Source organism: Sminthopsis crassicaudata, chromosome 5, assembly GCF_048593235.1.
Source record: "Sminthopsis crassicaudata isolate SCR6 chromosome 5, ASM4859323v1, whole genome shotgun sequence".
Lineage (NCBI taxonomy): Eukaryota > Metazoa > Chordata > Mammalia > Dasyuromorphia > Dasyuridae > Sminthopsis > Sminthopsis crassicaudata.
Window position 1 is genome coordinate 268,658,784 of NC_133621.1, and position 27,434 is coordinate 268,686,217.

The following is a 27,434-nucleotide window of genomic DNA, read 5'->3' on the forward strand; positions in this document are numbered from 1 at the left end:
AAGAGCTGCTTTTTTGTCATAATTTTCTGGCAGTCCAGTTCTTATATTTTCTCTTCTTTATTTTCTCTATAGATCTATTGCTTTTTTATGAGTTGTTTCACAATCTGTTCTATTTTCTTATTTTTAAAAATCTGTTTTCTTATTTTTTGGTTATGGTAACCAATTGGTTACCATTGGTTTTGGTAACCAATATGGTAAGTGCCAAGGTGCAAGGGGTCAGCAAATTGCCTGAGGAAAGGTGATTTAGCACAGGTCAGAAACGGAGCAAATTTCTAATGCAATCTGTAATGAAATGTAAATCTACCTCCTGAATATATTCCACCCCACCCCATCCATCCCTGGCAATTTTGTCTACCATACCAGCAATGAGAGTTAATGCATATTTTGTATTTCTTTAGGGGACAGTAGTACCCATTTATTTTTGGAAATTATTTATAATTTAGGCATAAGAATAATAATACATATTACATTAAAACTATCCTAAAAATGGTAAAATTTTGATTGTTGTAGTACATTATCAAACAATCATATTACTCCCTCATTTTTGTAGAACACCTCTTCACCTGGCTTGTGCCAATGGACATCCAGATGTTGTATCTCTCCTAGTAGAGAAAAATTGCAAACTAAATTTGTTGGACAATGACAGTCGAACACCGTTAATAAAGGTATGTATTAGTTAACCGTGATGGTCAATGAAATGCATGTTGATTTCTTTCTGTGATTAAGAAAATTAAAAGTTAGTAAATAAGTTAGTAGCTTTTGCTAACTTCTTTAAATATCCCTAATGATGCTTGAATATACTAAATTTTATATTGCTTTGTTATTTCTTTGTGTATATTATATCTACAGGCAATAGAATGTCAGCAGAAGGAGTGTGCAACAATCTTGCTTGAACATGGTGCAGACCCTAATCTTGGGGATGGCAACAACAACACTGCACTTCACTATGTTGTCCTAGGTCATAATGAATTCATAGCAAAAAAACTACTTCAATACCCGACTGATATTGAAGCAAAAAATAAGGTAGAAGCTAACCTCTTGTATAACAAAGCAGATTTTAAACGATTTGTTCCTACTAGGTATCACTACACAGAGACAAAATTTTCACAGGAACAAATTCTTAAGTACATGTTGTTTTGTTTGTTTGTTTTGTTGTGTTTTGTTTTTTTGTTTTGTTTTGTTTTGTTCTTTTGATCCTAAGGACTACACATTTAAAGTCATTTTCTTTCTAGGAAAGTTGGTAAGAGAGGGAAAATACTAGGCAAATGGCTTTCTTCCAGATTTAACCCTCTTAAGGCAAAATTTTAAAACATTTGTTTTGTTTGTTGTTGTTGTGGTTGTGATTGTTTTGAATTTATAAATTCAGGAGGAATGGTAAAGATAACTAGTCAACTTTAAACCCAACCAGGATATAGCTTTCTTTTAGTAGAGGTCTGTGGAAATAAGTTTGGCTTCATTTGGACAATAATTGATTATGAAATGAAAGTGACATAGAGAAGATCTAATCCAATTCCAATTGATCAATGATGGACAGAATCAGCTACACCCAGAGAAGAACACTGGGAAATGAGGGGAAACTGTTTGCATGTTTTGTTTTTCCCAGGTTATTTTTACCTTCAGAATCCAATTCTTCCTTTGCAACAACAACAACAACAACAAAAATTCAGTTCTGCACATATATATTGTATCTCAGTTATACTGTAACATATTTAATATGTATGGGAATGCCTGCAATCTAGGGGAGGGGTGGAGGGAAGATAGGCAAAATTCAGAACAGAAGGGAATACAAGGGATAATGTTGTAAAAAAAATTACCTATGCATATGTACTGTCAAAAATATAATAATTACAAAATTAATTTAAAAAAAAGAAATGAAAGTGACAAGAATGGGAGACACTCATGGCATAATATGAAATGGTCTCAACAAATTCTGAATTTCTGTCTTTTAAAATATTGTTACATATTATAAACTAGAAGGAATCCCAGTGATCTCTAGTTTCATTTTACAGGTAAAGAAACTTAGGACCCAGAGAGGTGAAATCATTTGCTTTATGGTCACATAGGAATTAATTAATAAAGGATTTGTGCTCTGGTCTTCTAACGCTGGTGTTCCATTAACGTGTCATTAGCAAATTCACAAGATGTTTACAAAATGTTATAAGCTGAATTGAATTAAATATAGAATTCTTGCTTAATATAAAGATATCTTTATTTTGACTTTGCAGGAAGGCCTCACACCACTTTTGCTGGCAATTTCAAGAAATAACATCAACATGGCAGACTTGCTCTTAGAGAATGGAGCAAATGCAAATGCCTTAGATAATGCTAAAAGGTACAGTAACTAAAACTTAAAATTGAAAAAAATTAACATCTCTAAAAGAATAAGATTAAGTCATGGAATTTACATCATGGAATGCTTAGTAAACAATAGTGATTGAAATTGAATATCATTGCAAAGAGGTGAAAAATGTCAACAAACACTGCCTATGAAAAGAAAAAAACTCTTATTTATGATTCTGCAAGAGAGAAAACACTTCCTATAGGCATACTAAGCATTTGTTTATTGGTGATTACTATTTGCAGTTTTCTTTATTGATTTGTAATTATTTAAGATTGTCCCACAAAAGTTTTGTACTCTCATTCAATTGATTTTCTTTATGAAATAATCTTAATGTCACTCATGAGGATCATAACATATATTTCATGTTATTACTTGTTTCACTTTCCCTTAGGAATATGCACATTGACAAATGCAAATAAATAAAAGCATGATAATTCTATGAAATCCTTTGAATGGACCCTTGATCTTTAATCAAGAATGTGAATTCTTATGACACTTTCTTCTTTTAATCCTTCTATCCGATCTGCTCCTACAGAAATTTTATTGTTCTTCATAAAGAATCCAGGAAACATAGTGAATTATTCTCTTGGTTTTTTTAATACTTGAGGACCAGTGCAAATTTTTATTTTCAATGCAAGATTAGTCCACCTCTCTTTCTGTTCATTCATGTCTTTGACATCACTTACTACATCAAAGTCATTATTGCCTACATCTATTTATATTCACCACATATATGTCCATGGATCCTTGGAATTATCTATAATTTTCATTCTTTTGAGATCATGTGTTTGGGTCTGGGATTTTAAAAACTTTACTATAGCCAAATATAATTCCTGAAAGAATAGTAGTGCTTATGAAATGTGGCAATGTGATTATTAGAAGTGCTGTGAAGTTTCTCAAATGACATCCAATTGTCTCTCCCTTCCCCAACAATTTTGAGACCAGTGCATTGTTGTTGTTCAGTGCCCATGCAGGCTTTGATGTGTGCATGTATATCTGTACATAGAAACACATCTACAAACCTATAGACAAACCAACTAGATGGGGCTGCCCATTAAACTACACAGAATCTGGAAATACTTACTTTTATCTACTTTAACCAATCTCTTTTTACTGAATGTGGGACTTTTTCATGTTCCAAGACTTGATGCAGTCAGCAAAATGTCATCTCCAACTAGGAGTATTTGGAAATCATTTCCATCATATACAACCTATTCTATTTGGACTCTGTCCAGAGCATCCTAAACAGCACTGGCAAACACCTTAGGTGAGCATATACTTCATTATTTACATCTAGCTTATTGGAAAAAAGTATCTCTTTGGTGGAATGTGTCATGGGATCTTGTTTGATCTTAGCATATGCATGAAAGAAAAATTTTTGATATCACCAAAAAAAAGCAAAACCCAACTACAACCACCCACTCCCAAACACAAAACTGATATCATCCTAACAAACAAAAATGATTGGTTACCATTGTTGGAATAATTTCAGAATTAGATGGTTATGGACATTCAGATCATAGACTGGCCAGTGTTAAGATAAAAATTAATGCAAATGAGGAGAAAGCCTAAATATGAAAGGGATATAATAGCTATAACCTGCTGTTTTTAAACAAGCTATCAAACCCTCCAAAATGGGAACTTCCGTCAATACTAAATCATTATCTCAAAGAGGAAGCCAAAATAGCCCAGAACCTGCATCAGTTGGGATATATCATCTCTGCAATAAAGAGAGATGTTAGCACTAAAATTAGCTCAAGCTTAGAACAACACAATTTATTTAAAAAAAAAAAAAAATTGAAGTTAGAAGATGAAGACAGGTATTGCTTTGCAAAAAAATGAAAAGCCATTAAGGAGAGAATAAGCCTGTAGGCTGTTTTGCATGAAGACTAGCCAGATCATTCTGAAAGAATTTGTCTACAAACCTGGAAGAATGACAATGAATAAATATGAAATTGAACAGAATCATCAATATTTCTATTTTCATTATGACCAATAGTGGGACATTTGAACCCATTCAGTTCAGTATCTAAAATTCTCTGTGAGGCAAGATAAATTCAAAATTCTGCAGGAAGAGTGGCAAGACCTGAACTAGATGCCTATAAAAAAAAAGTCCATGAGAGAAAAAGCCCCCTCCCAAAAGTGCAAGAGATATTTCAGAATAATTTTTAAAGCATTTGAAAGAAAGAAAAATTCTAAAAGAGTAAAAAAGATCACTTCCCAGTGAAAGAAATATTACAAATATTGAATAGTAATAGATTGGATTTTCATTGAGCTGAAATTGAAAAAAATGTTGATAATTTCTTTCTGAACTTTTACTCTGAATGTATTAATTTTATTTTTAATAACATTTGATGTTTTACCAATTACATGTCAAGATAATTTGAGCATTCACTTTTCTGAGATTTTGAGTTTCTAAATCTCTTCCATCCTTTCAATTTGATGTAGGGGAGAGAAGTGCTTTTATCTTGGAAAACTAATTTTCACATTAATCACATTAGGTTTTTTTTTAGGTTTTAGGTTTTTTTTAGGTAATTTTTTACAACATTATCCCTTGCACTTACTACTGTTCAGATTTCTTCCCATCCTCCTCCCCCAGATGGCAGGCAGTCTTATACATGTTAAATATATTACAATATATTCTAGATACAATATATGTGTGTAGAACCAAATTTCTTGTTACACAGGAAGAAATGGATTCAGAAGGTAGAAATAACAGTTTACACTCATTTCAAAGTGTTCCTTTTCTGGATGTAGCTGAATCTGTCCATCATTGATCAATTGGAATTGGATTAGCTCTTCTCTATGTTGAAGATATCCACTTCCATCAGAATACATCCTCATACAGTATTGTTGTTGAAGTGTATAATGATCTCCTGGTTCTGCGTGTTTCACTTAGCATCAGTTCATGTAAGTCTCTCCAAGCCTCTCTGTATTTCTCCTCTTGGTCATTTCTTACAGAACAATAATATTCCATAACATTCATATACCAAAATTTACCCAACCATTCTCCAATTGATGGACATCCATTCATTTTCCAGCTTCTAGCCACTCTGAAAAGGGCTGCCACAAACATTTTGGCACATACAGGTCCCTTTCCCTTCGTTAGTATTTCCTTGGGATATAAGCCCAGTAGTAGTATGGCTGGGTCAAAGGGTATGTACATTTTGATAACTTTTTGGGCATAATTGCAGATTGCTCTCCAGAATGGTTGGCTTCTTTCACAACTCCACCAACAATGCATCAGTGTCCCAGTTTTCCCACAGCCCCTCCAACATTCATCATTATTTGTTGCTGTCATCTGAGCCAATCTGACAGGTGTGTAATGATATCTCATAGTTGTCTTAATTTGCATTTCTCTGATCAATAGTGATTTGGAACACTCTTTCATATAAGTAGAAATAGTTTCAATTTCATCATCTGAAATTTGCCTGTTCATATCCTTTGACCATTTTTCAATTGGAGAATGGCTTGATTTCTTATAAATTAAAGTCAATTCTCTGTATATTTTGGAGATGAGGCCTTTATCAGAACCTTTAACTATAAAAATGTTTTCCCAATTTGTTACTTCCCTTCTAATCTTGTTTGCATTAGTTTTGTTTGTGCAGAAACTTTTTAATTTGGTGTAATCAAAATTTTCTATTTTGTGATCAATAATGGTCTCTAGTTCTCCCTTGGACACAAACTCCTTCCTCCTCCACAAGTCTGAGAGGTAAACCATCCTATGATCCTCCAATTTATTTATGATTTTGTTCGTTATGCCTAAATCTTGGACCCATTTTGATCTAATCGTAGTATGTGGTGTTAAATGTGGGTCCATGCCTAGTTTCTGCCATACTAATTTCCAGTTTTCCCTGCAGTTTTTGTCAAATAATGAATTCTTATACCAAAATTTGGGATCTTAGTGTTTGTCAAACACTAGATTGCTATTTTTATTCACTATCTTGCCCTGTGAACCTAACCTATGCCACTGATCAACTAGTCTATTTCTTAGCCAATACCAAATGGTTTTGGTGACTGTTGCTATATAATACAGTTCTAGATCAGGTACAGCTAGACCACCTTCACTTAATTTTTTTTTCATTACTTCCCTTGAAATTCTCGACCTTTTGTTGTTCCATATAAATTCTGTTGTTATTTTTTCTAGGTTATTGAAATAGTTTCTTGGAAGTCTGATTGGTATAGCACTAAATAAATAGATTAGTTTAGGGAGTATTGTCATTTTAATTATATTCGCTCGGCCTATCCAAGAGCACCGAATGTCTTTCCAATTATTTAAATCTGACTTTATTTTTGTGGCAAGTGTTTTGTAATTTTGCTCATATAATTCCTGACTCTCCTTTGGTAGATATATTCCCAAATATTTCATACTATCGACCGTTATTTTGAATGGAATTTCTCTTTGTATCTCTTGCTGTTGCATTTTGTCAGTGATATATAAAAATGCCGAGGATTTATGTGGATTTATTTTGTATTCTGCCACTTTGCTAAAATTCTGACTTATTTCTAATAGCTTTTTAGCAGAGTCTTTGGGGTTCTCTAAGTATACCATCACGTCATCTGCGAAAAGTGATAATTTGATTTCCACATTTCCTACTCTAATTCCTTGAATCTCTTTCTCGGCTCTTATTGCCGAGGCTAGAGTTTCTAGTACTATATTGAAAAGTAATGGTGATACTGGGCAACCTTGTTTCACTCCTGATCTTATAGGGAAAGGTTCTAGTTTATCGCCATTACATATGATGTTTACTGAAGGTTTTAAATATATGCTCCTTATTATTTCAAGGAATAGTCCATTTATTCCTAGACTCTCAAGCGTTTTTAATAGGAATGGATGTTGGATTTTATCAAATGCTTTTTCTGCATCTATTGAGATGATCATATGGTTTTTATTAATGTGATTATTAATATGGTCAATTATACTAATAGTTTTCCTAATATTATACCAGCCCTGCATTCCTGGTATAAATCCCACTTGGTCATAGTGTATTATCCTGGGGATGATTTTCTGAAGTCTATTTGCTAATATCTTATTTAAGATTTTAGCATCAATATTCACTAAGGAAATTGGTGTACAGTTTTCTTTCTCAGTTTTCAATCTACCTGGTTTAGGTATCAGTACCATGTCTGTGTCATAGAAGGAATTTGGTAGGACTCCTTCAATCCCTATTTCTTCAAATAGTTTACATAGCATTGGAGTTAGTTGTTCTTTAAGTGTTTGGTAGAATTCAGATGTAAATCCATCTGGTCCTGGGGACTTTTCTTAGGAAGTTGGTTAATAGCTTGGTCTATTTATTTTTCTGAAATGGGACTATTTAGACTACTTACTTCTTCCTCTGTTAATCTGGGCAAGCTGTATTTTTGAAGGTATTCTTCCATTTCATTGAAGTTATCGAATTTATTGGCATAAAGTTGAGCAAAGTAGCTCCTAACTATTGTTCTAATTAACTCTTCATTAGTGGTGAGTTCACCCTTTTCACTTTCAAGACTAACAGTTTGCTTTTTCTCTTTCCTTTTTTTAATCAGGTTTACTAAGGGTTTGTCTATTTTGTTGCTTTTTTCATAGAACCAACTCTTAGTTTTATTAATTAATTCAATAGTTTTTTTTTACTTTCAATTTTATTAATCTCACCTTTTATTTTTTGAATTTCAAGTTTTGTGTTTTTCTGGGGGGTTTTAATTTGTTCCTTTTCTAGCAATTTTAGTTGTAAGCCCAATTCGTTGACCCTCTCTTTCTCTATTTTATGCAAGTAGGCCTCTAGAGATATAAAACTTCCCCTTATTACTGCTTTGGCTGTATCCTACACATTTTGGTATGATGTCTCATTATTGTCATTTTCTTGGGTGAAGTTATTAATTATGTCTATGATTTGCTGTTTTACCCAGTCATTCTTTAAGATTATTTAGTTTCCAATTATTTTTTGATCTATTTTCCCCTGGCATTTTATTAAATGTAATTTTGATTGCATTGTGGTCTGAAAAGGATGCATTTACTATTTCTGCCTTACTGCATTTGCTTTTGAGGTTTTTATGCCCTAGTATATGATCAATTTTTGTATAGGTTCCATGAACTGCTGAGAAGGAAGTATACTCCTTTCTGTCTCCATTTAGCTTTCGCCAGAGACCTAACATATCAAACTTTTCTAGTATTCTATTTACCTGTTTGACTTCTTTCTTATTTATTTTGTGGTTTGATTTATCTAATTCTGAGAGTGCAAAGTTGAGATGTCCCACTATTTTAATTTTGCTATCTATTTCCTCTTGCAGCTCTCTTAATTTCTCTTTTAAGAATTTAGATGCTGCACCACTTCGTGCATATACGTTTAATATTGATACTGCTTCATTATTGATGCTGCCCTTTAGCAGGATATAATGCCATTCCTTATCTCTTTTAATTTGATCAATTTTTGTTTTTGCTTGATCTGACATGTGGATGGCTACCCCTGCTTTTTTGGTTTTGCCTGAAGCATAATAGATTCTGCTCCACCCTTTTACTTTTAGTTTGAATGTATCACCCTGTTTCAGGTGTGTTTCCTGTAAACAACATATAGTAGGATTCTGACTTTTAATCCAGTCTGCTAACAGCTTCCTCTTAATGAGGCAGTTTGACCTGTTCACATTTATGGTTAGAAGGACTAATTCTATATTGCTTAGCATCCTATTAACCCCTGCTTATGCTTTTCCCCTTTCCTTGCCTCTTACCCCCCTACCAAGTATTTTTTTTTTTTATTTCTAATCATGAACAAATTTATTTTAAAACAGTTTTTGGTGTATATGTATGTGTATGTATATTATGTATATTACCATTCATTAAAGACAAAAGCAAATTTCCATACTAATTACATGGATACACTTGTTTATTTTTATATAATGAATTAAATCTTAGTGGGATATTTTATAGTTTTATTGATGCTAAATTTTTCGTGACTCAATTTAAGAAGCTTTGTTATAGACACTGAAATAATATCAATACTAAACATATATGCACCAAATGATATGGGGCCAAATTCTTTTTTTTTTTTAATTTTTTTAATTATATATATATATACTTTTTTTATAATATTATCCCTTGTATTCATTTTTCCAAATTACCCCCCCCCATCCCTCTATTCCCTCCCCCCAATGACAGGCAATCCCATACAATTGACATGTGTTACAATATAGTCTAGGTACAATACATGTGTGTGAATATCATTTTCTTGTTGCACAATAAACATTAGAATCCGAAGGTACATGCAACCTGGGCAGACAGATATTAGTGCTAACAATTTACATTCACTTCCCAGTGTTTCTTCTCTGGGTGTAGCTACCTCTGTCCATCATTGATCAACTGGAAGTGAGTTGGATCTTCTTTATGTTGAAGATTTCCACCTCCATCAGAATACATCCTCATACAGTATTGTTGTTGAAGTGTACAGTGATCTTCTGGTTCTGCTCATTTCACTCAGCATCAGTTGATTTAAGTCTCTCCAGGCCTCTCTGTATTCCTCCTGCTGGTCATTTCTTACAGAGCAATAATATTCCATAACCTTCATATACCACAATTTACCCAACCATTCTCCAACTGATGGGCATCCATTCATCTTCCAGTTTCTAGCTACAACAAAAAGAGCTGCCACAAACATTTTGGCACATATATGTCTCTTTCCGCTCTTTAGTATTTCTTTGGGATATAATTCCAGTAGTAGCTCTGCTGGGTCAAAGGGTATGCACAGTTTGATAACTTTTTGGGCATAATTCCAGATTGCTCTCCACTATGGCTGGATTCTTTCGCAACTCCACCAGCAATGTATTAGTGTCCCAATTTCCCCACATCCCCTCCAACATTTATCATTATTTGTTCCTGTCATCTTAGCCAATATGACAGGTGTGTAGTAGTATCTCAGAGTGGTCTTAATTTGCATTTCTCTGATCAGTAGTGATTTGGAACACTCTTTCATGTGAGTGGATATAGTTTCAATTTCTTCCTCTGTGAATTGTCTGTTCATATCCTTTGACCATTTATCAATTGGAGAATGGTTCGGTTTCTTATAAATTATGGTTAGTTCTCTATATATTTTGGAAATGAGACCTTTGTCAGAACTTTTGTTTTTAAAAATATTTTCCCAATTTGTTACTTCCCTTCTAATGTTGTTTGCATTAGTATTATTTGTACAGAAACTTTTTAGTTTGATGTAATCAAAATCTTCTATTTTGTGATCAATAATGATCTCTAGTTCTCCTCTGGTCATAAATTCCTTCCTCCTCCACAAGTCTGAGAGGTAGATTATCCTCTGTTCCTCTAATCTATTTGTTATCTCCCTCTTTATGCCTAAATCATGGACCCATTTTGATCTTATCTTGGTATATGGTGTTAAGTGTGGATCCATATCTAATTTCTGCCATACTAATTTCCAGTTTTCCCAACAGTTTTTTCCGAATAATGAATTTTTATCCCTAATGTTGGAATCTTTGGGTTTGTCAAAGATTAGATTGCTATAGATGTACCCTTTTTTGTCCTTTGTATCTAATCTGTTCCACTGATCTACCGGTCTATTTCTTAGCCAATACCAAATGGTTTTGGTGACTGCTGCTATATAATATAGCTTTAGATCAGGTACACTTAGACCACCTTCCTCTGAGTTTTTTTTTTCATTAGTTCCCTTGCAATTCTCGACCTTTTATTCTTCCATATGAATTTTGTTGTTATTTTTTCTAGGTCATTGAAATAGTTTCTTGGGAGTCTGATTGGTATAGCACTAAATAAATAGATTAGTTTGGGGAGTATTGTCATCTTTATTATATTCGCTCGGCCTATCCAAGAGCACTGAATGTCTTTCCAATTATTTAAATCTGATTTTATTTTTGTGGCAAGTGTTTTGTAATTTTTCTCATATAATTCCTGACTTTTCTTTGGTAGATGGATTCCCAAATATTTTATACTCTCAACATTTGTTTAGAATGGAATTTCTCTTTGTATCTCTTGCTGTTGCATTTTGTTAGTGATATATAAAAATGCCGAGGATTTATGTGGATTTATTTTGTATCCTGCCACTTTGCTGAAATTTTGAATTATTTCTAGTAGCTTTTTAACAGAGTCTTTGGGGTTCTCGAAGTATACCATCATGTCATCTGCAAAAAGTGATAGTTTAATTTCCTCATTTCCTACTCTAATTCCTTGAATCTCTTTTTCGGCTCTTATTGCCGAGGCTAGCGTTTCTAGTACTATATTGAATAGTAATGGTGATAGTGGGCAACCTTGTTTCACTCCTGATCTTACTGGGAAAGGTTGCAGTTTATTTCTATTGCATATTATGCTTACTGAAGGTCTTAAATATATGCTCCTTATTATTTCAAGGAATAGTCCATTTATTCCTATACTCTCAAGAGTTTTTAGTAGGAATGGATGTTGGATTTTGTCAAATGCTTTTTCTGCATCTATTGAGATGATCATATGGTTCTTATTAATTTGATTATTAATATGGTCAATTATATTAATAGTTTTCCTAATATTAAACCAGCCCTGCATTCCTGGAATAAATCCTACTTGATCATAGTGTATTATCTTGGAGATGATTTTCTGAAGTCTTTTTGCTAATATCTTATTTAAGATTTTAGCATCAATATTCATTAAGGAGATTGGTCTATAATTTTCTTTCTCAGTTTTCGATCTACCTGGTTTAGGTATCAGTACCATGTCTGTGTCATAAAAGGAGTTTGGTAGGACTCCTTCATCCCCTATTTTTTCAAATAATTTATATAACATTGGGGCTAATTGTTCTTTAAATGTTTGGTAGAATTCACATGTGAATCCATCTGGCCCTGGGGATTTTTTCCTGGGGAGTTGATTAATAGCTTGTTCTATTTCTTTTTCTGAAATGGGACTATTTAAGCAATTTATCTCCTCCTCTGTTAATCTAGGGAGCCTATATTTTTGGAGGAAGTCATCCATTTCACTTAAATTATCAAATTTATTGGCATAAAGTTGGGCAAAGTAACTCCTTATTATTTCTCTAATTTCCTCTTCATTGGTGGAAAGATCCCCCTTTTCATTTGTAAGACTATCAATTTGATTTTCCTCTTTCTTTTTTTTGATCAAATTTACCAAAGGTTTATCTATTTTATTGGCTTTTTCATAAAACCAACTCTTGGTTTTATTTATTAATTCAATAGTTTTTTTACTTTCAATTTTATTGATTTCTCCTTTTAATTTTTGTATTTCAAGTTTAATTTTTGGTTGGGGGTTTATAATTTGGTCTTTTTCTAGCCTTTTAAGTGGTAAGCCCAATTCGTTAATCTTCTCTTTCTCAATTTTCTTCAAATAAGCCTCTAAAGATATAAAATTTCCCCTTATTACTGCTTTAGCTGCATCCCAAAGATTTTGATATGATGTCTCATCATTGTCATTATCTTGGGTGAAATTGTTAATTGTTTCTATAATTTGCTCTTTCACCCAGTCATTCTTTGAGATGAGATTATTCAGTTTCCAATTACTTTTTGGTCTATTTACCCCTAACTTTTTACTGAATGTAGCTTTTATTGCATTGTGATCTGAGAAGAAGGCATTTATTATTTCTACCTTCCTACATTTAATTTTGAGATCTTTATGTCCTAATATATGGTCAATTTTTGTATAGGATCCATGAACTGCTGAGAAGAAAGTATATTCCTTCCTATTGCCATTCAGTTTTCTCCAAAGGTCTATCATACCTAGTTTTTCTAATATTCTATTTACTTTTTTAATTTCTTTCTTGTTTGTTTTGTGGTTTGATTTGTCTAAATCTGAGAGTGCAAGGTTGAGATCTCCCACTATTATAGTTTTACTGTCTATTTCTTCTTGTAGTTCTCTTAACTTTTCCTTTAGAAAGTTAGATGCTATACCACTTGGTGCATATATGTTTAGTATTGATATGGCTTCATTATTTATGCTACCTTTCAGCAGGATATAGTTTCCTTCCTTATCTTTTTTAACGAGATCTACTTCTGCTTTTGCTTGATCTGAGATAAGGATAGCTACCCCTGCTTTTTTGGCTTTACCTGAAGCATAATAGGCTCTGTTCCAACCTTTTACCTTTATTCTGTATGTATCTCCCTGCTTTAAGTGTGTTTCCTGTAGGCAACATATTGTAGGGTTCTGCTTTTTGATCCAATCTGCTATCCGTCTCCGTTTGATGGGATCGTTCATCCCATTTACATTTACAGTTAAAATTACTAATTCTGTATTTCCTGCCATCGTATTATCCCCAGATTATGCTTTTTTCCCTTGACCACCCTGATCCCCCTCCCCGATATTTAATTTACAGACCCCCCTTGTGACGCGCAACCCTCCCTCTTTTTTTTTTTTTTTTAGGATCCCTCTCCCCTCCCTCCAAGTCCCTTCACTTATTCTCCTTTCCCTTTTCCCTTTTCCTCTCCCCCCTTTTAATGAGGTGAGAGAAAAATTCTCTGAAAAACAAATATGTTAATTATTTACTTTTTGAGCCTCTCCTGATGAGAGTAAGATTCACACAATGATTCTCCCCCTCACTAAGTTCCCTCAGATATGGTGTATTTTCTATGCCTCTTCCTGGGATGTAGTTTCCCTCTTTTTATCACTCCTTCCCCTTTTTCTGAACCGACCTCCTTCCCTTTATTACACCCCCCTTTTTTTCTTTTATATCAGTAAAATCAAATTATCCTTGAGTATTTTTTATATACCCACCACAGAGTTACAGTTCTCAAGGGTTCTGTGTACCTTTTTCTGTTTCTCTTCAGTCTTGTGTATGTAGATCAAATTTTTTGTTTAAGTCTGGTTTTTTTCTTAGAAACATATAGAATTCCTCTGTTTCATTGAATGACCATCTTCTTCCATGGAAAAAGATGCTAAACTTAGCTGGGTAGTTCATTCTTGGTTGCAGTCCTTGATCTTTTGCCTTACGGAATATCAGGTTCCAGGCCCTTCTATCTTTTAATGTGGAGGCAGCCAGATCTTGGGTGACCCTTATTGTGGCACCTTGGTATTTAAATTGTTTTTTTCCTAGCTGCTTGCAGGATTTTCTCCTTTGTGTGGTAATTCTGCAGCTTAGCCACTATATTCCGTGGTGTTTTTTTTTAGGGTCTATTTCAGAAGGAGTTCGATGAATTCTTTCCACATCTACTTTCCCTTCTGTTTCTATTATCTCTGGACAGTTCTCTTTGATAATTTCCTGTAAAATAGAATCTAGGCTCTTTTTTTGGTCATAGTTTTCGGGAAGTCCAATAATCCGCAGATTATCTCTCCTAGATCTATTTTCCAGGTCTATAGATTTTCCCAGTAAGTATTTGACGCTGTTCTCCAGCTTCTCATTTTTTTTGTTTTGTTTGACTGATTCTTGGGTTCTCTGTGAATCATTCATTTCTATTTGTTCCATCCTGACTTTTAAGGAGTTATTTTCTTCTTTCACAGTTTTTAGTTCTTTTTGTAAATGCCCAATTTCGTTTTTAAATGAATTATTTTGCTCTATTGAATTTTTTTCCATTTCCCTAATTTTTTTTTGAGAATTATTTTCTTTTTCCAATTCAGAAATTCTATTTTCTTGAGACTTTTTTATCTTTTCCAATTCAGAAATCCTACTTTCCTGTGTTTTTTTAACCTTTTCTAATTCGTAAATTTCGTTTCCCTGCATCTCCTGTGAATTCTTTATTTTTTCCAACTCCAATTGCAGGACGTTGTTATTCTCTATCATAGCTTCCCTTTCCTTTCCCCATTTTTCTTCAATCTCCCTCAATTTTTTACGAGTTTCTTCTAGGAGAGAGTTATGTAATGGGGGGCAGGAATCGTTCCCCTTTAGGTTGTTATCTGCTGACTCTCTGCTGTTACCTTCCTCGGGGTTGGATACCCGCTCTTTCTCTGTATAGAAGGAATCTATGGTTTTTCTAGCTTTTTTGCTCATATTTAAAAAAATCTTTTGGGGTCTGTCCCTGGGGTAGGAAATTATTTATTTACTTCTTTACCAGCTTCCTCCCAGACCAGATGGATGCAGAGGCTCCTGCGCCTGAGCTAAGATGGAGCTCTGGGAGAGAGTTCCCCACCCCCTCCCTGGAAGTGCCTCAGAGGTGATTAGCGCTACTGTGCTTCGAGGGCGTAGAATAGTAAAGACAGCACAAAGCCCAGCCTATGTGTCCGGGTGGGGAGTGGATGTCTGCAGCAGGTCATGTGAAAAGCCCCTGTGCTCAAACTGGAAGTGTCTGCCAGAAACCTTGGTCCCTAGTTCAAAGGTTTCGCTTCTCTGGGACTTCCTGGAGCTGAGTTCCACTCCCTCCAGCTAAGCTAGGCAGTGTGTGTTGCCTTGGGCCGTATCCACCCACTTGTCAATCTTTTAACTATTCTCAGGAGGTAGCTGACGCCACACCCCCTGGTGCCGAGATCTGCTGAGTCACCTTCAGGGTCCAGGGAAAATCTAATCTGAGTTTTAAAATATTTTGGCTTTCTCTTTTGAACTGCTAAATAATTAGCAGAGAAGAGCTAACAGCCTGTGCCAGATTCCTTTACCTCAGTGGCTTATCTGATCCCAGAGCCCTTCCCAGCGCAATGGGCGCAGTGTGCCACTACCCCACCGTCTGTGCTGGTCTCTCTTATTCCTCCCCCGGGAACTGACCTTTCCTGTTGAAACTCCAGATTCTCTTCAGCTGGTAAGTCGTGCTTCCAGTCCTTATGGTAACTATCAGTCCTGAGCTAATTCTGAGACTTAATTTATCTAATTGGTTGTGAGGGAGTGAGGACGTTCACAGAGACGTGTGTTTCTTCTCCGCCATCCCCCCCTACCCAGTATTAAAGTGGTGAACACCACTTGCTTTTCACAGCCCTCCATTTTTAGGATCCCTCCCCCACCTTAAAGTTCCTCCCCTTATTTTACCCCTTTTCCTCAAAATTTCTGTATTCCCTTCCCCTTAGCTTACTCCTTCCCTTTCACTTTTCAATGAAGTGGAAGAAGTTTCACCATTAATCGAATATGTCGATTGAGACACACTATGTTCATCTCCCTCCTTTCTTTCTCTCAGATATAATAGGTTACCTTTGCCTCTTCATGAGATGTAGTCCCACCACTTTACCCTTTTTTATGATATAATTTCCTTTCCACCTCTAGTTTCTAAGACAAATTGTACATATGTTCTTTACATATTTTTTTGGCAGAAGTATAGTTCTCAAGATTTCTTTTTACCTTTTTAGAAATCTCTTGAGTTCTGTATTTGAAGATCAAACCTTTGATGTAAATCTGTTTTTTTCATCAAAAATAGATGGAATTCATTTATTTCGTTAAATGTCCATCTTCTTCCCTGGAAAACGATGCTCATTCTTGCTGGGTAAGTTATTCTTGGCTGCATACCAAGTCCCTTAGCCTTTTGGAATATCATGTTCCAGGCCCTTTGTTCTTTTAATGCGGACGCTGCTAGATCCTGGGTTATTCTTATTTTAGATCCTCCATATCTGAATTGCTTTGTTCTAGCAGCTTCCAATATCTTTTGCTTTGTCTGATGGTTCTTGAACTTGGCCACTATATTTCTTGGCGTTTTGATTTTAGGTTCCCTTTCAGTAGGTGATCGATGAATGTTTTCAATGTCTATTTTACCCTCTGTTTCCAGAACATCTGGGCAGTTCTCTTTGATAATTTCATCGAAAATGGTGTCCAATCTCTTTTTTTCCTCCCATTTTTCAGGGAGACCGATTATTCTCAAATCGTCTCTCTTGGATCTGTTTTCCAGGTCTGTTGTCTTTCTAATAAGGTACTTGACATTCTTTTCAATTGTTTCATTTCTCTGGTTTTGCTTGACTACCCCTTGGTTTCTCCTTGAGTCATTCATTTCTACTTATTCGAGTCTAATTTTCAATGATGTATTTTCTTCACTCACTTTTTTTTTATATCTCTTTGTAATTGTCCAATTGAGTTTTTTTCTTCTATGGAATTTTTTTTCCATTTTATCCATTTTATTCTTTAGAGAGCTGTTTTCTTTTGCCAGCTCACTAATCCTGTTTTCCTTGGAGCTGTTTACCTTTTCCAGCTCACTAATCTTGTTTCTCAATGATTTGATTTCTTTATCCACCCTGTCTTTAAATGCATGGGATGACTTCTCCAGGCTCTCTTGCCAAGCTTCCCTTTCCTTTTCCCATTTGTCTTCCAGCTCTCTTGTGAGAGTGAGAGCCTTTTTGATTTCCTCTATGAGATTCTTTTGTATTGAGGAGCAGCTCATATCCCCCTTAGGGGATTCCTCTAGGGACAGTCTGTTTTTAGTCTCCTCAGTGTTTGAAGTCTGCTCTCTCTATATACAAAAGCTGTCAATGGTTAGAACCCTTTTGAAATTTTTGTTCATTTTGTCAGAGTAGGAATCGAAGAAAAAAAATTGACAAGAGAAACAATTGATCTGTTTTGCGGGGGATGGGGATGGATGGTATTAATGGGCTTCCTCTACAGACTGGGGGTAGGGCAGCAGAGAGCCACTAACAGAACAACGATGACTGTACTGAGTCTGCACTCTGAGGCTCTGAGAATGCGCTGAATCAGTCCAGGTGGGGGTTGGGGGTGGCCGGGTTCTGAGAGACGCAGGCTTTCCGGGGTTTCCCCCTTTCTTATCATCTCATAGGGGTACAAACATAGCATTGCTGGTATTCACAGTTTTCTCCTCCTTTGGCTATAATTCCAAATTGTTCTTCAGAAAGGTTGGATCAGTTCACAACTCCACCAACAATGCATAAATGTCCCAATTTTCCTATCTTTTCTTCAACTTTTATCATTTTATTTTATTAGAGTATAATTTTATTTCTCTATCTAGCACTTCCTTATTTAGGTATAGCACCATATTTGTTGCATAAAAGGAATTTAGCAGGACTCCTTCACCTATTTTCCCTAGCAATGTATATGCTCATAGAATGAAGTTTTCTTTGAATGTTTATTAGAATTCCCAAGTGAACCCATCGGGCACTGGGGATTTTTTTTCCTTAAGGAGTTCAATAATGGCTTGCTCAATTTCTTTTTCTAAGATGCAGTTATTTAATTAGGCATTCTATTTCCGGTTCACTTAACTTGGGTAATTTATGATTTCCTAAATATTCATTGATTTCCTCATATTTATTAGCACATAATTGGGCAAAATATTTGCCAATAATTGCTTTAATTTCTTCATTAGTGATAATTTCATATTTTTTGATACTGGAATTTGGTTTTCAACACTCTTTAAAAAAATCTAATTAATTAATGATGTATCTCAATGATTTTTCATAAAAGCAGCTATTGGATTTATTAGCTTAATACTTCCACTACATTTTTTTAATAAGTTAAATCTCTTGAATCTCAGATTTGATTTTGAGGATTTCCATTTGGTACTGAATTAGTGATTTTTAAATTTGCTCTCTTACTAGGTTTTTTTTTTTTTTTTTTTTAGTTTCTGGCCCAATTCATTGATCTGTTCTATTTCTATTTCACTGATATAAGAATTTAGAGAAGTAAATTTTACCTTTATTTAATGCTGTTTTGGTTACATTTCATAAATTTTGGTATGTCATCCCATTTATATCATTCTCTTTTACGGGCATTTATTTTGTATCCAGCTTTACTAAAGTTAATTCTTTTTTAGTATTTTTAGTTGATTAACTAAACATGCCATATCATCTGCAAATAATGATAGTTTTGTTTTCTCATTACCAACTCTATTCCTGTCATTTCTTTTTCCCCCTCTTATTGTTAAAGCTAACATTTCTAATACAATATTAAATAGTAGTGGGGATAAGAGACAACCTCATTTCACTCCTGAGTTTACTGGAAATGTTTCTACCATATTATTCCCATTGCATATAATGCTTGAATATGGTTTTAGATAGATGGTATTTATCATTTTTAGGAAAATTTGATTTATTACTACATCCTCTTGTTGTTGTTGTTTAATATGAATTAATATTATATTTTGTTGAATGCTTTTGTCTGAATATATTGAGATAATTATATGATTTCTGTTAGTTTTGTTATTGATATAGTCAATTATGCTGTTAGTTTTTTCTGATATTCAGACAGCTCTCTATTCCTGGTATAAATGCTATGTAACCATTTTGTATAATTCTGGTAATAAGTTCCTATAATCGCTTTTTGAAAATTTATTTATTCTTATTGTCAGTTACATTTAAACCTTTTCATTTCTTTTTACAAGTTTTGAGTTCCAAATTTATAGAAAAGACATGCCATTCGCCAAATGATTAGTAGCTAAAGCATATAAACAGACAATTTTCAGATGATGAAATTAAAATCATTTCTAGTCATGTGAAAAAATGTTCTAAATCATTATTGGTCTGAGAAATGCAAATTAGGACAACTCTGAGGTACCATTACAGAATTCTCAGATTGGTTAAAATGACAAGAAAAGATAATGATGAATGTTAGATGGAATGTGGGAAAACTGAGACAATATTATATTACTGATGGAGTTGTGAACTGACCCAACCATTCTGGAGAGCAATATGGAACTATGCCCAAAGGGTTATCAAACTGTGCATACCCTTTGAACCAGCAGTGTCTCTACTTACCTGCATTCCAAAGAAATCGTAAAAAAAATGAAAAATGATTGATCCTAACCTAATACCTTATACCAAGAAAAAGTTGAATGGAATAATGATTTAGACATAAAGAGTGTTACTATAAGCAAATTAGAAGAATAATCTCAGTTCAGTGAGGAAGGAAAGAATTTGTTGCCAAAGAAGAACTAGAGTACATTCTGGAATACAAAATGGATAATTTAATTTTAAATTAATGTGATTTAAAAATTTTCTGCACACACAAAAAAAATCTGTACAAGCAAAACCAATAAAGATAAGAAGGAAAGCAGTAACCTGAGAAAAATTACTTCCAAGGGCTCTGATAAAGGCCTAATTTCTAAATATAGAGAGAGAATTAATTCAAATAAAAATTAATAAGAATACAAACCATTATCCAATTGACAAATGGTTAAAGGATATGAACAATTTCAGATGAAGAAATCCAAACCATTTCTAGTCACTTGAAAAGATACTTTAATTCATTATTGGTCAGAGGAATGCAAATTAAAACAACTCTGAGATACAACTACATACCTCCCAGATTGACTAGGATGACAGGAAAAGATAATGATAAATATTGGAGGGTATGTTGGTGAAGTAAACTGATCCAACCATTCTGAAGAGCAATATGAAACAATGTTGAAACAATGTCCCTTTAAACAAGCAATGTCCCTATTGGGCCTGTATCCCCAAGATATCATAAAAAAGGAAAAAGGACTTATGTTGGCAAAAATGTTTGTAGCAGCCCTTTTTGTAGTGGCAATGAAGTGGATACTGAGTGGATGTCCATCAGTTGGAGAGTGGCTGAACAAGTTATGGCATATTACATTTTTGGAATAATATTATTCTATCAGGAATAATCAGCAGGATGATTTCAGAGTGGTCTTGAGAGACTTACATAAACTGATGCTAAGTGAAGTGAGGAAAACTAAGAACATTGTATGCAGCAACAATAAGATTATACAATGATCATTTCTGACAGAAATGGCTCTTTTCAACAGCAAGGTGATTCAGGCCAGTTCCAGTGGTCTCATGATGAAGAGAGCCATTTGCACCCCAGAGAGAGGACTATGGGATCTCAGTGGGAATCACAACATAGTATTTCACTTTTGATGTTGTTTCTCTTTGCTTCCTTTTTGTTTTCTTTCTTTCTTTTTTCCCCCCTTTTGACCTGGTTTTCTTATGCAGCATAATAATTGTGAAAATGTGTATTGAAGAATTGCACATGTTTAATATATTGAATTACTTGCTAACTGGGGATGGGTGAGGGAAATGGAAGGAGAAAAAATTTGGAACACAATATTTTGCATGTTGAATATTGAAAATATACATGTATTTAAAAAAATTAAAAATAAATAAAATTAAATAAAAAGTAAAACAAAACAAAAATGTGAGTTCCACATTCTCTCCTTTGTCCCTACACACAGTTCCTATTAAGAAACTATATGTGAAGTTATGCAAAACATTTCCATAGATGAGAAAGAAAACATAGAACTCTCTTATTGTAAAAACAAACAAAAACACCCAAACAACAGCAACAATAACAAGAACAATCTTTAAGAAAAGTAAAGTTAGTACTCCTACTGATGAACATGCCTTTTTGCATAAGATCATAATGAAATCCTTTTTGTTTTTTCTTCAAAGAAAAATAAAACTTAAAGGGAGAGAAAGAAAAGCAGGATTGGAGGGAAAGAGAGAGAGAGAAAAAGAGAGGTCAATTTCTTATCCTAAGTCCTTCAGAGTAGATATGGATCATTGTACTACTCAGAATAAGAAAGGCATTTACACTGGTCATTGCAGATCATTGCTATTAATTTGCATGTATGTGTGTGTATACATATCTATCTATCTATCTATCTATCTATCTATCTATATCTATATCTATCTATCTATCTATCTATCTATATATATATATACATATATAAATGTATATGTATACATATACATCTCCCCATCCAATTGAGCCAGACCTTTCCTGAAATCCTTGCAAAGTATCTTAAGTTGGAAAATGATTATACTATGAAAGTTTGTGGATTCTGTCACTCCAGATTCTATTAAGAGGCTTGATTTAGCATTGATTCTGAAATTTTGTTTTTAAATTTAGGATTAGATTATTTAGTTTTTTATTAATGATTTAACTGTTTTTCCCACTGCCCTTTGATGAATTTTATCTTATTGCATTAAGATCTGAAAAGAATGCATTTAATATTTTTGAATGACTTCTGGGAGTAGAGCTAGAAAACTAAGCAGGAAATCAGTGTAGCACTCTCATATTCACCAAAAAACAAACATAAAATAGTTTCCACACCAAATCGGGGCAGAGAAGAATCATCAAAAATACTGGGAGAAATAAATTGTGAGCCCAAAAATCTTGAAAAATTAGCAGGAAATGTGTGAGGCAAAAGGGGAGCACAATGCAAGTCAGGAAGCAAGCCAGTAGGAAGCCCCACCTCAGGAACCATATGTAGAAACTGAGAACCAGTATGGTGGAGTAAGCAAATGCCAACATTGGATCCCCAAAATATCCCAGTATAGTCAGGGGAACAGGGAGACTACCTCTGACAAGGGTCACATGCTTCAGTCTAGGTCCTTGAAAACAGGCAAGCTCCAGAGGCCAGACCTCCTTTCAGTGTAGCCCCAGATAAAGAAGTAAACTCTAACCTTCAGGCACCTAAGCAAACAGGTACCTGCCAGTGATTGGATTACCCTGTCCTTTGTCGTATTGGGGGTGAATGCAGAAGCTCCTCAAGGGCCTCAATACATGCCAAACACTATCACTAACAGCTCAATTTAGTACCAAGCAGGCTGTAAGACCCTGAGGGCCTCCAGCAGTGCTAAAGGATGAGCAAAAGAGATCTGACCATAGAAAGTTATTATGGTGACAGAATAGATGAGGGCAACTATGTGAAAATATCTATGGGCAAAATGCCAATGAAAAGTTCTTATTTTTTTGCCCTTGAATTATATGATTTTTAAGCTATTTTTTGAGCTCTCCTAAAAGTCCTTTCTGGGCCTGAAACCACTTTCTCTTTTTCTTTAGGGATGGGGTGGGGTAGAGTAGCTGACACTGCTGGAGGCTTATACTGAGCCAATGTCCGAGTGTTTGTGCCTGCCTTCTTCTAAGGCTTTTTCTGCACTTTTCCAGAGATACACTGAAGCAAGTAGCAGTTTAACCACTTGTGGCTGCCTGTGTGCTTAAGTACCTCTAGGTTTGAAATTGACCTCTTTTCCTAGGGCTACACTGAAACACATGAGTTCTGGCCCCTGGGGGTTTCTTGTTTACCAGGGAGCTATCCTAAAAACTCGGAGCTGAAGTTTGCCTGTTCCCCTGGCCATGCCAACATGGAGGTACATGGGAGGTGCTGGTGTTAGCTTTTGCCTAATTCTCTGAGCTGACACTCAGAATCTACTGCTGGTTTGCTGAGGTGGAACCTGATGTAAGTTTCCTGAGATGCTTCTTGTTCTGGACTGCATTTCCCATTTATTCTAGGGAGATCTTTCCTGCCAATCTTCCAAGATTCTTAAACTCACAGATAGTTTCACTCCATCCTTTTGATGGTTCTGCTATTATAGAAGTTTCATTGGGGAGCACTTTTATGTTGTTTGGAGATTAATGTGGAAGACTCAAAATGATTTATTATTTACTTCCCGATCTTGACTGCTGAACACAATGTTAATAAAAATAAAAAACAAAACAAAACACACCTTTTTAGACATATGATAATATTAACTACTAATACTAAAGTTTATGATTCCATCAGTTTCAATATCTCTCATTATCTTTTAATTCCCATCCAAACATACTTTTTCCTCCTTTCTTAGATCTGATATTAGAGAGTTAGGATCAGAGAAAAAAGAGAATTAATATTTCTATCTGCTAGAAAGAGCTTATTAATATTTCAAAATAAATAGTTTTTCTTTTTAAATCTATGATTTCATCAGTGAGGATTTTTCTTGCACTAACTGAACCTTTAACAGAATCAAGCTGTTTTGTCATTTATGACTAAGTAGTCAAGGGATAGTACTATCTTTCATCAGTACTAGCTTATCAAAAACCCATATATCATCCAGCATACAATAAGCTCAGTACTTCAGAAGTATTTCAGAAAACATTTGTGTTTTCATCAACATAGATATTCTTTCCACTTGTTCAGCTCCTTAAGAATTTTAATAAGTTGACTTTGTGAGTTAATGATCTTTCTCCAAATCAATTGGTGCTCTCTTTCTGGCAATTAATTCTTCTAAATTTACATAAGTGTTCCCCTAAACAAGAAAGTTCATTGCTGTATTCATGTTCAAAGACTTTCAGAAAGTTAAGACATAAAAGAGCTTCATCTGATTTTGCTTTAGACAACCAATTGTCACTTCTACATTATGATAGGGCACTGGAGTAAGAATTTAATGGAATTGATAAGATTGTTTCTAATTGTTTTTGTTTGTTTGTTTGTTTGTTTGTTTTTTTGTCTGAGGCAACTGGTGCTACTGACTTGCCCAGGGTGTCACAGCTAGGAAATGTTAAGTGTCTGAGCCCAAATTTGAACTCAGGTCCTCCTAACTTCAGGGCTGGGTTTCTATCCATTGTGCCATCTAGCTACCCCTTTCAAAGAGCTTCCACTTTACTTTTCAGGCCAGTAAACAAACTGAATTGCCTTAATTTTGTCACCCAAGGAACATTGACACAATCTCTATTTTTTTAAATTATGATTAATTTCACAATCCCTACTAAAATTGGAAGGGGACAAAAAAGTTCTCTTTTCCATCTTTCTGTCTGGTTTTCATTGTCATTTCTAATGCTGCACTTGAGTAATCAAAATACTCCTCTCCATCACTATATGTTCATGTTGCATATGTGTATTAAGACTAAATGATATGAGATATCTTCTTATTGAAGTATATCTAGAAACATGATTAAATGTGATTAGTTTAAAGTTTTAAAAATGATTTGTTTCTTTGTTATTCTAGAACGGCCCTTATGATTGCTGTCACTCAGGAATCATCAGATTTGGTCACTCTGCTTCTCCACCATAATGCTGATCCCACTATCCAAGATGTGTATGGATGGACAGCTGAGCAGTATGCTCAGCAATATGATTATCCTCTGTAAGTGCTAACATAATTCTAAATGTCTTTATGTAACTGCATCTAAAAGAATTTTTCCTCCATAAAATCGAAAGTGAATATGGTTTTTATACTTGCATAATGTAACAACTGTCTGGCAAAGTCCCTGGAAAATTCCAGCTCTTCCAACTGCCACATGTTCAGAATAGCCCTGGGCAAACAGGCAACCTCTTGAGGATAGACCTCTGTTTCATACTTAAGGATCCTAAGAAGAAATTGAGCAAATGACCAACTCAAATTATCGAAGTTGAGTACAACACGGGCAAAAAAGATATGAGCTAGAACCACACAAGTCTGATATCAGAATTTTCAGAAGTAATAATGATAATAACTGCCATTTTAATAGTGTTTTTAAGATTTTCCAATGTTTTACATACATTTTCGTATTTGATCTTCACAAATTATATAATATAATAATAATTGTGTACATTGATAGAGGCAGTGGGTTTTGTTGTTGTTTATTTCTTTTTTAATGTCTTGCAGACATCTCTCACTTGTAAGAGACCTAAAGTTAAGGTTTAGGGAAAATCACATTATATCTTGGATATCTTCATGTGAGTGCTAATGAAAAAGAATCCTATATGTTAATGGCCAACATTAAGTATTCACAGGCAGTTTGTAGGGGTAAATATGCTCAATTTGGTGTCAGAAGTCCTGGGGAAAGATCATCCCTCTCACTGTGTGTGGACAACTTGTCTGGACAACTGTATCCTTTCTGGGATTTAGTTATTTAACTGATAAAAAGATTACCCTTAATGCCCTTAATAAGCCTTTTCAGTTTTAAGCCTACAATTCTATAGTACTGTGACTCTGAAGACAAATGTATTACATCTCAGTTGAATGATTAGTATTGCTTTATTAAAGACTTTATTAAAACAATAAAAATATTAAAAGTGTCTAATATTTGAGATACATAAAGATTTGTTGCATATATTATTTTATTTGGGTGATTCAGACTTATTTTGTTTACTTTTTTTTTAGACTTACTTATTATCAACAAATTGAAAATCAGAAAGACTGTAATAAGCCCTCTACATCCCAAATCAGCTGTTCAGAGCAACCTTCTGGTTTTGGATTTGCTTTCAGTGTACCATTCCTGTACAAAAAAGGTAGAACTACTGATAAACCCAAATAAATAGTTAATTAAAAAATAAGCGCTATCTTAAAATTCATACATTCTCTATTTTAAAATAATAGAAACTTTTTTATCTTTGGTTAATGAATTAATTACCAAATTGTAGGTCTACTACCCTGAAACTACAAAGCAATGTTTGTGTCACTTTTATCTGCTTTATCTCCCCAATAAATGTTAGGCTACACTATCAATTTTCTGACTTCCAAATTATTTTATAAATGTTTAACCAAATTATTCTACATATGTTAAACCAAAATAACCAAATAACTTAACCAAAAGTGAAAACTCTTTAACACTTAAAACATTAAATATTACATTTGATAATATAATGTTTTTACGCTTAAATGTGGGGTAAATAAATGATACCATTTCTTATGATTTAATATAAATTGAATGAAATTCGCCAAAGATCTATCATATCAAACTTTTCTAGTATTCTATTTACCTGTTTGGCTTCTTTCTTATTTATTTTATGGTTTGGTTTATCTAATTCTGAGAGTGCAAGGTTGAGATCTCCCACTATTATAGTTTTGCTGTCTATTTCTTCTTTCAGCTCCCTTATTTTCTCTTTTAAGAATTTAGATGCTGCACCACTGGGTGAGTATATGTTTAATATTGATACGGCTTCATTATTGATGCTGCCCTTTAGCAGGATATAATGCCCTTCCTTATCTCTTTTAATTCAATCAATTTTTGTTTTTACTTGATCTGAGATGATGATGGCTACCCCTGCTTTTTTGGCTTTACCTGAAGCATCGTAGATTCCTTTACTTTTAGTTTGAATGCATTACCCTGTTTCAGGTGTATTTCCTGTAAACAACTTATAGTAGGATTCTGACTTTTAATCTAGTCTACTCACTGATTCCTCTTTACAAGGGAGTTTACCCCATTCACATTTATGGTTAGAATGACTAATTCTATATTGCTTGCCATCCTGTTAACCTCTGCTTATGTTTTTAACCTTTCCTTCCCTCTTACCCCCCTACCCAGTATTAAACTTGTGAACACCACTTGCTTTTCACAGCCCTCCATATATTTTCCCAATTTGTTACTTCCCTTCTAATCTTGTTTGCATTAGTTTTGTTTGTACAAATGCTTTTTAATTTGATGTAATCAAAATCTTCTATTTTGTGATCAATAATGATCTCTAGTTCTCCTTTGGTCATAAATTTCTTTGTCCTCCACAGGTCTGAAAGGTAGACTATCCCCAGTTCCTCTAATCTGTTTATGATCTCATTCTTTATGCCTAAATCATGGACCCATTTTGGTCTTATCTTGGTATATGGTGTTAAGTGTGGGTCCATATCTAATTTTTGCCATACTAA

The 27,434-nt window shown here is 34.3% G+C and overlaps 1 protein-coding gene across 3 annotated transcripts in view; it reads left to right on the plus strand.

Annotated features, from left to right (window-relative positions):
* Positions 1–27,434, plus strand: part of LOC141544616 (uncharacterized) — a 109,960-nt gene that overhangs the window by 42,010 nt on the left and 40,516 nt on the right. For all 3 annotated transcript variants that reach the window (XM_074271010.1, XM_074271008.1, XM_074271009.1), the window contains exons 5-9: positions 551–665; positions 850–1,023; positions 2,226–2,332; positions 24,819–24,956; positions 25,956–26,083. In XM_074271010.1, the coding sequence (XP_074127111.1) occupies positions 551–665; positions 850–1,023; positions 2,226–2,332; positions 24,819–24,956; positions 25,956–26,083 (662 nt within the window). The remainder of the gene's footprint in view (positions 1–550; positions 666–849; positions 1,024–2,225; positions 2,333–24,818; positions 24,957–25,955; positions 26,084–27,434) is intronic.